This window comes from Scyliorhinus canicula, chromosome 10, assembly GCF_902713615.1.
Source record: "Scyliorhinus canicula chromosome 10, sScyCan1.1, whole genome shotgun sequence".
Taxonomy (NCBI): Eukaryota; Metazoa; Chordata; class Chondrichthyes; order Carcharhiniformes; family Scyliorhinidae; genus Scyliorhinus; species Scyliorhinus canicula.
The window spans coordinates 189190245-189206257 of NC_052155.1; the positions used below are offsets into that span (position 1 = coordinate 189190245).

At 52.4% G+C, this 16013-nt stretch overlaps 1 protein-coding gene across 1 annotated transcript in view; it reads left to right on the forward strand.

Moving 5' to 3' along the window:
* The window catches only part of pkhd1l1.1 (PKHD1 like 1, tandem duplicate 1), a 186950-nt gene that overhangs the window by 65694 nt on the left and 105243 nt on the right, over positions 1-16013 (forward strand). The window contains 5 exon segments of the mRNA XM_038808494.1: positions 2381-2528; positions 4625-4779; positions 5432-5554; positions 12906-13011; positions 13371-13490. Coding sequence (XP_038664422.1) covers positions 2381-2528; positions 4625-4779; positions 5432-5554; positions 12906-13011; positions 13371-13490 — 652 coding nt within the window.

A 16013-nucleotide genomic window follows, 5' to 3' on the forward strand; every position in this document is an offset into this window, starting at 1 on the left:
CATCACTCTCCCCCCCTCCCCCGCACTCTCCCCCGCCACATCATCTTCTCCCCCTCCACACCGCACTCTCCCCCGCCATCACTCTTCTCCCCCCTCCACCCCCACACTCTCCCCCCCGCCCCATCACTCTCCCCCTCCCCCCTGCACTCTCCCCCGCCACATCACTCTTCTCCCCCCCTCCACCCCAGCACTCTCTCCCCCCTCCACCCCAGCACTCTCCCCCCGCCCCATCACTCTTCTCCCCCCCCTCCACCCCAGCACTCTCCCCCCCCCGCCCCATCACTTTTCTCCCCCCTCCACCCCAGCACTCCCCCCCACCCCATCACTCTTCTCCCCCCCTCCACCCTCCCCCCCTCCACCCCAGCACTCTCCCCCTGCCCCATCACTCTTCTCCCCCCCTCCCCCCTCCCCCCCTCCACCCCCGTACTCTCCCCCCCGCCCCATCACTCTCCTCCCCCCCTCCACCCCCGCACTCTCCCCCTGCCCCATCACTCTTCTCCCCCCCCTCCACCCCAGCACTTTCCCCCCTGCCGCATCACCTGGAGGATTGGCCTTCAATCTGGGAGACTCCAGGCCAGTCCTGGAGGATTGGCTTCAATCTGGGAGACTCCAGGCCAGTCCTGGAGGATTGGCAACCTGAGCTCCAACCAACATGCGGTCAGAATTTGAGCAGCAGAAGCCCATTGGCCCATCGATTCTACCCTTCCAAACTTTGCACCTTTCTGTAATTCTGGAAAAACGTCCCGTCTCCTATTTCTCACCGTGTGTACCCATCCTTGATTTTTATCCTGCTATGGGTTTCTGTTCTCCCATCTCCTCCTGCCAAAAGTCTATCCCTTCCTTGATGCGTTTCCTATTTTCAATCACACTCCTGCTTCTCCAATTCCTCTTGCTCATTAAATCTGTAAACCCCTCAATCAGGATTCTTCATACACCTTCCCCCTTTTCTGTTCCTCTGCCCAGAGTAATCTTCCCGAATGGACAATCCTTCCCGATGCCCCACCCTTCTGAACTTCAGGAATTTCACAGGACTTTGTCCAATCATTCTTCACCCTCTCCTGTTTGGAGACAGAAACCGAGCACAGGAGGGAACCGGGGGAATCGGGGCTGATGTGGAACAGTCGGGAAGGTGGAGCGAGACTGCCACACAATCAGCCGCGATCTTATTGAGTACAGCAGAGCAGGCTCGAAGGGCCGAATGGCCTTCTCCTAAACCCCATCTTCCATTATTCCTATAGCTCTAGATACAGCTTTAGTAAGGCCCAGATACAACTAATACCGCATCATACATCACCTCAAACCTTACATTGAACTTTCTATTTGTGTAAGAACGTGTTTTAAATGCTACAGTAACAGACTAGTCTGTTGCAAACTGTGGTGAATCAGGCCGGTAAGTTGTGAAAGTGGAATTAGTTTCCCGTACCAGCCTCCCCGAACAGGCACCGGAATGTGGCGACTAGGGGCTTTTCACAGTAACTTCATTTGAAGCCTACTTGTGACAATAAGCGATTTTCATTTCATTTCATTTCAATTTTAAAGCACAGCTTTGGGACAAGATTACAGTGCAAAGGACTTTTGGGCTTTCTCTGGTGCCTGATGTTCAGTGGGGTTGCTGGGAAGTTGGCTGTGACATGTTCCCGAACCTTTGGACACGCTGCGAGACAGAATTTCCCCAGTGTCGGACCAATCTCCCTTGACATCTTCAGCAGGTCCGCAACACAGTCAGAGGGTTGGTGTAAAGGTCTGTGTTTTCTCTGGGACTTTCCTGTCTGAATCCCATTGACGTACAGCGGGAGGTTGAGAGAAGGAATTAGAGCCATACAGTCATAGATGTTTACAGCTTGGAAACAGGCCCTTCGGCCCAGCTTGTCCATGCTGCCCAGTTTCTATCACTGAGCTAGTCCCACTTGGCTGCATTTGGCCCATATCCCTCTATACCCACCCTGCCCATGTAACTGTCTAACTGCTTTTTAAAGAAATAAATGTTACCCGCTGCTCACCACCCTCTGTGTGAAAACATTTCCCCTCTGGTCTCTTTTGTATCTCTCCCCTCTCACCATAAACTTGTGCCCTTTAGTTCTAGACTCCTCTACCTTTGGGAGAAGATGTTGACTATCTACCTTATCTCTGCTCCTCATTATTTTATAGACCTCTATAAGATCACCCCTCGGCCTCCTACGCTCCAGGGAAAGAACTCCTAGTCTATCCAGCCTCTCCTTATAACTCAGACCATCAAGTCCTGGGAGCATCCTCGTCAATCTCTTCTGCACTCTTTCTAGTTTCACAATATCCTTCCGATAATAGGGTGGCCAGAATTGAAAGTGAAATGCCTGTTTGTAGAGGGTAACATTTGTGATGAGTGTTTGTTCTGGTTGTTCAGGCTGAGTCCAATGGCACAAAAGACCAGGTGGTTCACAGAGGCAGCACGTGGCCTGAGGGAACTGTGATAAGAGTTCAGAGAATAGAGGCTGCTTCACCCCCAATCACCGGAACCTTTGACCTTGAGATATTTGGAAAATCTTTGAAAGGTAAGCAGCAAAGCTGAAACTGCCAAGGGGCTTTCTTTAGAAATCTCCTCTCAAACTGTTTGCTTTCTGGAAAAGTCTCTCCTCACAGAGGTAAATCTCAGCAGATTCTGCTCTGAGTGAAGTCTCGCTTGACAGGAACACTCTAGATTTTTCCAGTTAACCTCCGGAGAATTGAACACAAACGGTCCATGTAATCAATTCTCTGATTCACATTGGGTGATGTATCTTATAGTTATATTGTCAGCTGAAGACCATAAGACATAGGAGCAGAATTAGGCCACTCGGCCCATCGAGTCTGCTCCACCATTCAATCATGGCTGATATTTTTCTCATCCCCATTCTCCTGCCTTCTCCCCATAATCCCTGATCCCCTTATTAATCAAGAACCTATCTATCTCTGTCTTAAAGACATTCAGTGATTTGGCCTCCACAGCCTTCTGCGGCAAAGAGTTCCACAGATTCACCACCCGCTGGCTGAAGAAATTCCTCCTCATCTCTGTTTTAAAGGATCGTCCCTTTAGTCTGAGGCTGTGGCCTTGTGTTTTAATTTTTCCTACTAGTGGAAGCATCCTCTCCATGTCCACTCTATCCAGGCCTCGCAGTATCCTGTAAGTTTCAGTAAGATTCCCCCTTATCCTTCTAAACTCGGAGTACAGACCCAGAGTCCTCAACCATTTCTCTACAAGTTCTTAATTCCAGGGATCATTCTAGTGAACCTCCTCTGGACCCTTTCCAAGGCCCCAGCACATCCTTCCTTCGATATGGGGCCCAAAACTGCTCACAATACTCCAAATGGGGTCTGACCAGAGCCTTATACAGCCTTGTATTCTAGCCCTCTCGACATGAATGTGTTCTGTTGCACAATGCCTTGTAGTTCTTGGGATTAAACTTCACTTTAAGTCCAAGTTATCGGAATTTATTAATGTTAATTTCAGTGCAGCGAACAGCGCTTATGTTAGCTTTGTACAGTTCAATGTAACTTCCTTCTCACCGACTCAAAGTCCAGATATCTGCATCAGGCTGGCACAGTGGGTAGCACTCTCGCACTGAAACCAGAAAGTTGTCAGTCTGGCACCCACCCCAGAGGTTTGAGCCCATAACCCGGGCACACAATGACCTGATGAGCTGCTCGCATAAAAATACTTTTCACTGTACCTCGGTACACATGACAATAAACAAATCCAATCCAATCCATTATAATTAGCTCTTGCGTATTAGTCTGAAGACCCCTCATTTCCCCCTGAGTGCGAGGAATGTGCCACAGTGTGACTGAGTCCCTTGCCCTGGCCCAGCTACTACCCCACACCACAGCTCCTGATATCACTCCATCCCCCCTTCAGTGGGGAGGGCAGAAGGATAATTGGTGGAAGACCCTTTCACTGCATCATCTCCACTGTTTCCAGAATGTTCTCAGACACTTCCCCCGTTCCCCACTCCTCTCTCCGAATGCAGGAGCCTGGTAGAACCTTGAGAGAGAATTCTGACTCTATATTCCTGAATCGGAAAGCTGCTGCACACGGGATTGTTCTCTCTGGGGCCGAGAAAGTTCGGGGGAGATTTAATGGATGGGCAGCACGGTAGCACAGTGGTTAGACAGTTTCTTCACAGCTCCAGGATCCCAGGTTCGATTCCCGGCTTGGGTCACTGTCTGTGCGGAGTATGCAGCTCTCCCCGTGTCTGCGTGGGTTTCCTCCGGGTGCTCCGGTTTCCTCCCACAGTCCAAAGATGTACTGGTTAGGTGGATTGGCCATGATAAATTGCCCTCAGTGTCCAAAAAAGGTTAGGTGGGGTTACTGGGTTACGGGGATAAGATGGAAGGGTAGGCTGAAGTAGGATGTTCTTTCCAAGGGCCGGTGCAGACTCGATGGGCCAAATGACCTCCTGTACTGTAAATTCTATGATTCTATGTTCTGTGTTCAAGGTCACAAGAGATCTTGATGGAATAAATAAGGAGATAAGTGACAATAAGTCAGATGATTTAATATCTGCTTCAAAGAGCCAGCACAGACAGGAACAGGCTGAATGGCCTCCTTGTGTGCTGCAAGATGTGGTGATTACAGTCGATGTTTACTGTGATTATATTTTTATTTTTGAAGGTTTGCCAGTTAATTCTACAGCCTCAGAAATGCAATATGTCTTACAAACCATCCCAGAGATTGGGACCGTTTCTGTGACAAAATCAGGGAAGTGCTCTGGCTGCCAGTGGAGAGTGAAGTGGCTCAGCAATGCAGGAAATCAGCCTTCCTTACAGGTCAGAGACTCGGGAAATAAAACAATGCCCTTGGTCAAAATCCCAACCCAGTTTGACTTGGCTGCTGACCCTGTTGGTTTGAACAAATGTAATGGAAGCAGCAGATGGAACAGGAATTGAAAAATAGCTTTTCTGCAATATGCTGCTGCTTCTCTACAAGAGCCAGACTTTCGTTCTGTTTAACATCAACCTCAAGTGGTTTCAATGCGTTGTTTCAGCTCCATATCCGAATGCCGTGATCTCTACCCTCTCAAAGGGCAAGAGCAGCAGATACCTGGGAACCCCACCATCTGGAGGTTCCCTTCCAACTCACTCACCGCCCCAACTTGGAAATATATCGCCGCTCCTTCACTGTCAATGGGTCAAAATCCTGGGACTCCCTCTCTAACAGCACAGTGGGTGTACCTGCACCTCAGGAACTCCAGTGGCTCAAGAAGTCAGCTCACCACCACCATCTCAAGGGCAATTAGAGATGGGCAACAATGCTGGCCCAGCCAGCTACGCACATATCCTGTGAAGGAATTAATAAAGGAGCTCCCGTAAATAACAATTGCTCGTGGGACATAGGAAGGAAAATTAAATATACGGCAATGTGATTTTCGAGCTGTCAAGTTGCAGGTTTTAAAACACCTGATGATTTTGTGTTGTGCAGGTTAATGATTCGAATGTCCGTGGAGTCAATGTCACAGTAACTGCCCACGATGAGCAGCAAGGGGGATGGTTGAGTCAACGCCTGACTGGAGACATGTTCCGGACACCACACAAACAGCCCCAGGTACATGTATACACGTTCCACTCTGACCTTGTCTGCAACTATACCTGCACTCTATACCCTCTCTCTCACACACACACACACTTACACTCTCCCTCACACACACACACACACTCACCCTCTCTCCCGCACACACACACACACTCACACTCTCCCTCACACACACACACTCACCCTCTCGCTCACACACACACACACTCACCCTCTCTCTCTCACACACACCCTCTCTCTCTCTCACACACACTCACCCTCTCGCTCACACACACTCACCCTCTCTCTCTCACACACACACCCCGTCTCACACACACACACACTCACCCTCTCTCTCTCGCACACACCCTCTCTCTCTCACACACACTCACCCTCTCTCTCTCTCACACACACACCCCGTCTCACACACACACACTCACCCTCTCTCACACACACACACACTTACCCTCTCTCTCACACACACACAGACACACACACTGCACTCACCCTCTCTCTCACACACACACACTCACACACACACACTCTCCCTCACACACACACACACACTCTCTCCCTCACACACACACACACTCACCCTCTCTCACACACACTCACTTTCTCTCACACACACATTCACCCTCTCTCACACACACACTCACCCTCTCTCACACACACTCACTCTCTCTCACACACACTCTCTCACACACACACTCACCCTCTCTCACACACACAGACTCACCCTCTCTCTCACACACACACTCACCCTCTCTCTCACACAAACACACACACAGCCTCTCTCACACACACACTCTCCCTCACACACGCACACACGCCCTCACACACACACACACTCACCCTCTCTCTCACACACTCACCCTCCCTCACACATGCACACACTCCCTCACACACACACACACTCACACACACACACTCACCCTCTCTCACACACACACTCTCTCTCACACACACACTCACCCTCTCACACACACACACACACACACACACACACTCTCTCACACACACACTCACCCTCTCTCACACACATACTCTCTCTCACACACAGACTCACCCTCTCTCACACACACACACTCACACACACACTCTCCCTCTCACACACACACACACTCTCCCTCACACACACACACACTCACACACACACACTCTCCCTCACACACACACTCACCCTCTCTCACTCACACACACACATTCTCTCACACACACACACTCACCCTCCCTCACACACACACTCTCACACATTCTCTCACACACACACACTCACACACACACTCTCACACACCCCTCTCACACACACTCACCCTCCCTCACACACTCACACACCCACTTTCACACACACTCACCCTCTCTCTCACACACACTCTCTCTCACACACACACTCACCCTCTCTCTCACACACACTCCCTCTCTCTTTCACACACACTCTCTCTCACACACACACTCACCCTCTCTCTCACACACACACTCACACACACTCACCCTCTCTCTTTCACACACCCTCTCTCTCACACACACACTCTCACACACACTCACTCTCTCTCACACACACACTCACCCTCTCTCACACACACTCCCTCTCTCTTTCACACACACTCTCTCTCACACACACACACTCACCCTCTCTCTCACACACACACTCTCACACACACTCACCCTCTCTCTCACACATCCTCTCTCACACACACACTCTCACACCCTCTCTCACACACACACTCTCTCTCTCTCACACACACTCTCACACGCACACTCTCACACCCTCTCACACACACACACCCTCTTCACACACACACAGACACACACACCCTCTTCCCACACACACACACCCTCTCTCATACACACCCTCACTCACGCACTTACACACTCACACACACATCCTCTCATACCCACACACACACCCTCTCACACACACACACCCTCTTCACTCACACACCCTGTCACACACACACACACCCTCTCTCATACACACCCTCTCTCATACCCTCTCTCACACCCTCTCACACACACACCCTCTCTCATACACACCCTCTCTCATACCCTCTCTCACACCCTCTCACACACACACACCCTCTTCACACACACACAGACACACACACCCTCTCTCACGCACTTACACACACACAGGAACAGGAAGAGGCTTCTCTGCTCCCCAGTTTGCTCAGTCATGTCTGATCTACATGTCAATTCCATTTACCTGCCTTTACTCCCCTTACCTCACTCCCCTCACCCAGGCTGGTTTAGCTCACCAGGCTAAATCGCTGGCTTTTAAAGCAGACCAAGCAGGCCAGCAGCACGGTTTGATTCCCGTACCAGCCTCCCCGGACAGGCGCCGGAATGGGGGGACTAGGGGCTTTTCACAGTAACTTCATTGAAGCCTACTCGTGACAATAAGTGATTTTCATTTCATTTTCAGCAATAGTCCAGCAATCTCAGCCTTGATAGCTCCAGTAGGCCCCCGGAATCCACAGCTTTTTGGGGGAGAGTGTTCCAGAATTTCCCCCCCCCCCCCCCCCTCCCCCACCATTTGTGTGAAGTGCTTCCTGACATTGTCCCTCAACAACCTGACCATAATATTCAGCTTATTCTCCCCTTTATTCTGGACTTCTACCCCCATCCACCAGTAGAAATAATGGTCGGGATTCTCCCGAATTCCAGCGATGGCCCGATGCTGGTGTAAAAAGCGACGTAAACCACTCCATCGTCGGGCCGTCCGGAAGGTGCGGCACTTCCGGGGGCTAGGCTGGCACCGGAGGAGTTGGCACGCACCAACCGGCGCAGAACCGCTGGCGTGTTTTCGCACATATGTGCAGACTGGCCGGCATATTCTAGCACATGCGCGGGGGGGGGGGTTGTCTTCTCTGCGGTGGCCATGCAGGAGCCCTACAGAGGCCGGTGTGGAAGCAAGGGGTACCCCTACGGCACAGGCCCACCCGCAGATCTGTGGGCCAGGCCACTGTGGGGCCCCCGCTGGGGCCGGATCCCCCCCCCCCAGGGCCGCTCCGGCTGGCCGATCAGCCAGGCCCCTCCCCGGGGCCGGATTCCCCTCCCCCCCAGGGCCGCTCCGGCTGGCCGATCAGCCAGACCCCCCCCGGGGCCGGATCCCCCCCCCCAGGACCGCTCCGGCTGGCCGATCAGCCAGACCCCCCCCGGGGCCGGATTCCCCTCCCCCCCAGGGCCGCTCCGGCTGGCCGATCAGCGAGGCCCCCCCGGGGCCAGACCCCCCCCCCCCCCCCCAGGGCCGCTCCAGCTGGCTGATCAGCCAGGCCCCCCCGGGCCAGATCCCCCCCCCCCCCCCCCCCCCCCCCCCCCCCACCCAGGGCCGCTCCAGCTGGCTGATCAGCCAGGCCCCCCCGGGGCCGGATCCCCCCCCCAGGGCCGCTCCGGCTGGCCGATCAGCCAGACCCCCCCCGGGGCCGGATCCCCCCCCCAGGACCGCTCCGGCTGGCCGATCAGCCAGGCCCCGCCGGGGCCGTATCCCCCCCCCCCCCCCCCAGGACCGCTCCGGCTGGCCGATCAGCCAGGCCCCCCCGGGGCCGTATCCCCCCCCCCCCCCCCCAGGACCGCTCCGGCTGGCCGATCAGCCAGGCCCCGCCGTGTGGGACCATGTTTTTTTTTAAAATAATTTTTATTGGAATTTTTTACAGAAAATATAAAATTTAACAACAAACAATGAAATGCAACAAAATAACCCATAACAACTGTAACACCCCCCAGACCGTATCAACGCATGTATCACATCCCCCCCCCCCCCACCCACCCCCCCAACCCCAACAAGAGAACTTAAAAATAAATTAAAATTAAATAAACAAACCTAGTCATCGTCCCCCCCCCTTCCTCCACCCCCCTCCCCCCCGGGTTGCTGCTGCTACTGTCCCAGTACCTTATCATTGAGCCAAAAAGTCGAGGAAAGGTTGCCACCGCCTAAAGAACGGTAGCATGGTGGTTAGCATAAATGCTTCACAGCTCCAGGGTCCCAGGTTCGATTCCCGACTGGGTCACTGTCTGTGCGGAGTCTGCACGTCCTCCCCGTGTCTGCGTGGGTTTCCTCCGGGTGCTCCGGTTTCCTCCCACAGTCCAAAGATGTGCGGGTTAGGTGGATTGGCCATGATAAATTGCCCATAGTGTCCTAAAAAGTAAGGTTAAGGGGGGGGGTTGTTGGGTTACGGGTATAGGGTGGATACGTGGGTTTGAGTAGGGTGCTCATTGCTCGGCACAACATCGAGGGCCGAAGGGCCTGTTCTGTGCTGTACTGTTCTATGTTCTATAACCCTTGTACCAATCCTCTCAGGGCGAATTTGACCTTCTCTAGCTTAATGAAACCCGCCATGTCATTGATCCAGGTCTCCACGCTTGGGGGCCTCGCATCCTTCCATTGTAGCAAAATCCTTCGCCGGGCTACTACGGACGCAAAGGCCAGCACACCGGCCTCTTTCGCCTCCTGCACTCCCGGCTCCACCCCAACCCCAAAGATCGCGAGTCCCCAGCCTGGCTTGACCCTGGATCCCACCACCCTCGACACCGTCCTCGCCACCCCCTTCCAGAACTCCTCCAGTGCCGGGCATGCCCAGAACATATGGGCGTGGTTCGCTGGACTCCCCGAGCACCTGACACACCTAACTTCACCCCCAAAGAACCTACTCATCCTCGTCCCAGTCATGTGGGCCCGGTGCAGCACCTTGAATTGAATGAGGCTAAGCCGCGCACACGAGGAGGAAGAATTTACCCTCTCCAGGGCATCAGCCCATGTCCCGTCTTCGATCTGTTCCCCCAGTTCCCCCTCCCACTTAGCTTTCAGCTCCTCTACTGACGCCTCTTCCGTCTCCTGCATAACCTTGTAGATATCAGATATCTTCCCCTCTCCGACCCAGACCCCCGAAAGCACCCCGTCACTCACCCCCCTCGCGGGGAGCGCAGGGAATCCCTCCACCTGCCGTCTCGCAAATGCCTTTACCTGCAAATATCTAAACATGTTTCCCGGGGGGAGCCCAAATTTCTCCTCCAACTCCCCCAGGCTCGCAAACCTCCCATCAATAAACAGTTCCCTCAGCTGTCTGATGCCCGCTCTGTGCCAACCCTGAAATCCCCCATCAATGTTCCCCGGGACGAACCTATGGTTCCCCTCTAACGGAGCCTCCATCGAGCCCCCCACTTCTCCCCTATGTCGCCTCCACTGCCCCCAAATCTTGAGGGTAGCCGCCACCACAGGACTCGTGGTATACCTCGTAGGAGGGAGCGTCCACGGCGCCGTTACCAGGGTCCCCAGGCTTGTATCTCCACAGGACGCCCTCCCCATCCGTTTCCATGCTGCCCCCTCCCCCTCCATTACCCACTTGCGCACCATCGACACATTGGCCGCCCAATAATACCCCGAGAGATTGGGTAACGCCAGCCCCCCCCATCTCTACCCCGCTCCAAGAAGACCCTCTTCACCCTCGGGGTCCCATGCGCCCAAACAAAGCTCATGATGCTGCTGGTCACCCTTCTAAAAAAGGCCCTAGGGATAAAGATGGGCAAACACTGGAAGAGGAACAAGAACCTTGGGAGAACCGTCATTTTGACGGACTGCACTCTACCCGCCAACGATAGCGGCACCATGTCCCACCTTTTAAATTCCTCCTCCATCTGTTCCACCAGCCTGGTAAAATTAAGCTTATGGAGAGTCCCCCAACTCCTGGCCACCTGCACCCCCAGGTATCTGAAACTCTTCACTGTCCTCCTGAAAGGGAGCCTCCCAATTCCCTCGTCCTGATCACCTGGGTGCACTACAAATACCTTGCTCTTTCCTAAATTTAACTTATAGCCCGAGAAGCCCCCAAATTCCGCTAACAGCTCCATCACCCCCGGCATTCCCCCTTCTGGGTCCGCCACAGACAACAGCAGGTCGTCCGCATACAGCGATACCCGATGTTGGGGACCATGTTTAATCGACGCCGGAGGGACTGGTCAGAAACCGATGGCCGCTCAGCCCATCGGGGCCCGGAGAATTCCCGGGGGGGGGGGGGCACTGGCAACGGCCCCCGACCAGCGCAGCCGCCCCCGCCCGAAAACCGGTGCCAGAGAATACGGCAGCTGGCGTTGTAGCGGCGGGGCAGGATTCACCCCCCCCCCCCCCCCCCCCCCCCCGGGCAATTCTCCTACCCGGTGGGGGGAGGGGGGTTCGGAGAATCCCGCCCACATTCTCTCCAGTCACGCTATCCAATCCCTTTAACATTTTGACACCTAAATTAGATCTACACACCCCTGGGCACGTTTCTACACATCTTCACACACCTGTGCAAACCTGCATGCACCAAACACACCTGGACACTCTTTCCAACACCTGTACACACCGCACACCTTCACACAGGTACACACACCTAGGCCCACCTGCACATACATGAACACACCTGAACAAACCTGCAAACACATCTGCTGATGCAAATGACCATGAGCAAAAGCAGGGAGCCTGGCTGGTGGATTCCTTTACAAAGGTGAGGTGTGATTAGGTTATTTTAGTATTGTGGGGAATTTGTGTTACTGGATACAGCAAAAGACCTTCTTCACTAGAAAGGGAATATCGAAGCCTTGATAAGTTGATGTCTTTCCCCCTTGCCCTGGTCTGGGGGGGGGGGGGGCGTGGGGGGGCAGAGTTGGAGGGAGAGTGATGATGTTGGGTATCAGTGGGGGGCATTTACCCAACTTTGTTTCTGCCTCAATCTGGTCGACTGTAACTTTAATTTGCAGCTGTCAAAGACCATCACCCCAGCCACCAGGGTTTTGGAATAAAATCCCGACAGAGCTGAAAGAGGCCATTCGGCCCATCGAGTCTGCACAGACCCTACGAAAGAGCAATCTAACTAGGCCCTCTCCCCTGCCCTACAACCCTATCTAACCTGCACATCTTTGGACACTAAGGGCAATTTATCACGGCCAATCCACCTAACCTGCACATCTTTGGACTGTGGGAGGAAACCGGAGCACCCGGAGGAAACCCACGCAGACACGGGGAGAACGTGCAGACTCCACACAGACAGTCACCTGAGGCCGGAATTGGACCCGCGTCCCTGATGCTGTGAGGCAACAGTGCTAGCCACTGTGCCTCCAGTTATTGATCAAGTGGCAATGATGTGATTGGACGATTATTTTAGATTAATTAGGACAGTAATAGTAACTTTCGTTGAGCCAATCAGATCAGATCCAGCAACTTGACCAGTTTCGAGGTTCCTCGATCTCCGCCTGGACCAGCTCAGTTTCCACTTTAACACTTCCAGCGCCAACCCTGCAATATCTTATTATAAAAAACGGGACAAGTGCGGTTTCACACCATGAATATAACGTGCTCCATGGAAACTGAACCATACTGTAGCAACATCAGACTTTTCCTTCAATACAGGTGGAGGTTTTCATCAATGATATTCCCAGTAAATGTTCTGGGAATTGTGGATATAAGTGGAATCCTGAGAAAACCCCAATCATTTTAGGCATCAGCCCACTAACAGGTAAATGCTGGATATCCAGGTGAGCGTATAAACCATGTTATCCATTTATAATGTTGCAAGTTATTGATTATACTCCCCCCCCCCACACCCAAGTGAGTTCTGCTCCTGGAACATATCCTGAGATGTTGAGTGGGAATGACCCACAGTCCGTGAATCTGAGGATCCTGACTAAAAGAAGAGACCATTACTCGAGTGGAATTCCTCCCAATATCTGGTGTAATTTTGTGAATTTGCCTGCCATCCAGCTAGCTGCGTCCTCTGGACATTCCCTTGTCTGTAACCAACGAAGAACCTAGCCCCTTGGCAGAGCACAATGACTAACTACCCATTGAAATCAAATCGTCCTTTTACTTTACCAGGATCCATGGCCGGTGGGACTGTTTTGACCATAACGGGATCCAGATTTGCCAATAGTTCAAGAACTGATACAACCTGGGTTTCAATTGGAGATTCCCATTGTCCAATCACAGGATTAACAGGTGGGTAACAGTTTAACGCAAATGAAGATCAGTCAGCACTGACTGGAGAGTGAGGAATCGTGTGGTCTTACTTCTGGGACTATCCCTAATGTGTGCATTGCTGGAATCCTGATGTTTTGACACAAAGACTCCTCTCCGTGAACAACAGTGGCACAGTGCAAACTCAGCAAAGTGGCCAAATGTGTAGGGGAATGCCTCTTGCCATATTTTTTGGAATCATTGAAATTTGCAGCTTTCTGATAGCGCTGACCTTTATTCTGCTATCCACACCTAATCTGGGCCAAGTCAGTCTACCATTACCACTCCCTTTGCTTTGGTTCTTTGCCATTTACTTCCCCCTGCCTTCTAACCTATCCCTGACCATCTCTTTTGCCCCTGCTGCCCCGGTTCCTCTTTCTCAACAATTTAAAACCCATCTCATTCCTATCTTCCTTGAAGGAGAGACATATTGGCCGGGATTCTTCGCTGGTGGGATTCTCCGTTTTGCTGGCAGCCCGGGGGTTTCCCGACGGCGTGGGGCTGCCCCACAATGGGAAACCCCATTGACCGGCCGGCATAACGGAGAATCCCGCCGGCCGGTTGGGGCAGAAAGGTAGCGTGGTGGGGCGGAGAACCCAGCCCATTGGGTTTGAAACGTTAACTCTGTTTCTCTCTCCACAGATGCTGCCAGACCTGCTGAGATTTTCCAGCACTTTTTGCTGTTATTCCCCTGTTTCTTTACTCTATATAGTTAGCACATTTTCAGTGTAAGGTACAGAGCTTTCTACCTCAGACATTCCCACAGTTATTCCTTCCACCGACAACCCTCTGTCTAATCTCCCTCCGAATTTCTTTGGGTTTTTTTTACCCATTCATGGGATGTGGGTTTCACTGGCTAGACCATCATATATTGCCCACCCCTAATTGTCCTCGAGAAGGTGTCTGTGAGCTGCCTTCTTCGTCCACTGCAGTCCATGTGGAGTAGGTACACCGACAGTGCTGTTACGGAGGGAGTTCCAGGATTTTGACCCAGTGGAGGAACGGCAATATCTTTCCCATTCAGGATGGTGAGGGGTCGGAGGGGAACTTCCAAGTTGTGGTGTTCCCAGGTATCTGGTCCTTCTAGATGGTAACGGTCGTGGGTTTGGAAGGTGCTAAGGAACCTTGGTGAGTTGTGGCATTGCATCTGGTAGATGGTACACACAGCTGCCACTGTGCATCGGCGGTGGAGGGAGTGAATGTTTGTGGAAGGGGAGCAATCAAGTGGGATTTTTTTGTCCTCAATGGTGTTGAGCTTCTCGAGTGTTGTTGGAGCTGCACTCATCCAGGCAAGTGGAGAGTATTCCATTACACTGACCTGTGCCTTGCGAATATTAGACAGGCTTTGGGGAGTCAGGAGGTGAGTTACTCTCCGCAGGATTCCTCTGACCTGCCCCGGTAGCCACAGTATTAATGTGGCGAGTCCAGTTCAGTTTCTGATCAATGGTAACCCCCAGGATGTTGATAGTGGGGGATTCAGCGATGGTAATGCCATTGAAAAGTATGGGGAGATGGTCAGATCCTCTCTTGTAGGAGATGGTCATTGCCTGGCACTTGTGTGGCATGAATGTAACTTGCCACTTGTCAGCCCCAAGCCTGGATATTGTCCAGGTCTCACTGCATTTGGACACGGACTGCTTCATTATCTGAGGAGTTGTGAATGGTGCTGAACATTGTGCAGTCATCCGCAAACATCCCCACTTCTGAGCTTATGATGGAGGGAAGGCCATTGATGAAGCAGCTGAAGGTGGTTGAGCCGAGGACACTATCCTGAGAAACTAAGGAAGGGAGATCCAGAATTTTGACCCAGTGTCTGAAGGAATGGCCATAGAATCCAATTCAGAACAGTGAGTGACTTGGAGGGGAATTTGCAGGTTTGGAGTTTCCATGCGCCTGCAGCCCCTGTCCTTCTTATCTTAGAGCTTGGGGTTTCAGAGAAGCCGGAGCTCATGGAGAGGAGGAAGGTCGATGTCGTGGCCTTCACCTCTCTGATTGCACGGCAGCGAATTTTGCTGGAGTGGCGGTCGGCATCGCCACCGGGGGTAGCAGCATGGTTGGGTGGCCTGTATGACTTCCTGCGGTTAGAGAAGATAAAGTATGAGTTAAGGGGCTCAGCAGGGGAGTTTGAAAATAGGTGGGGGATGTTTGTGGCTGTGTTTGAGGAGCTGTTCATCAGTGGGGGCAGGGGAGAAGGGGGGAAAAAGGGGAAAAATCTGTACAGACTGTATAGTTGATTGTTGGAAAGTATGTTTCCCGGGTTGTTTATTTTCTGGAACCTGTATTAATACATTTTGTAATAAAATGCATTAAAAAAAAAATATATATCATCTTTATGTACAAAGATAATGCTATGTATCTCTTTATATTGTAAGAAGACCAGGTTAAAGTCCAACAGGTTTGTTTCAAATCACTAGCTTTCGGAGCACTGCTCCTTCCTCCATTCACCTGAGGAAGGAGCTGTGCTCCGAAAGCCAGTGATTTGAAACAAACCTGTTGGACTTTAAC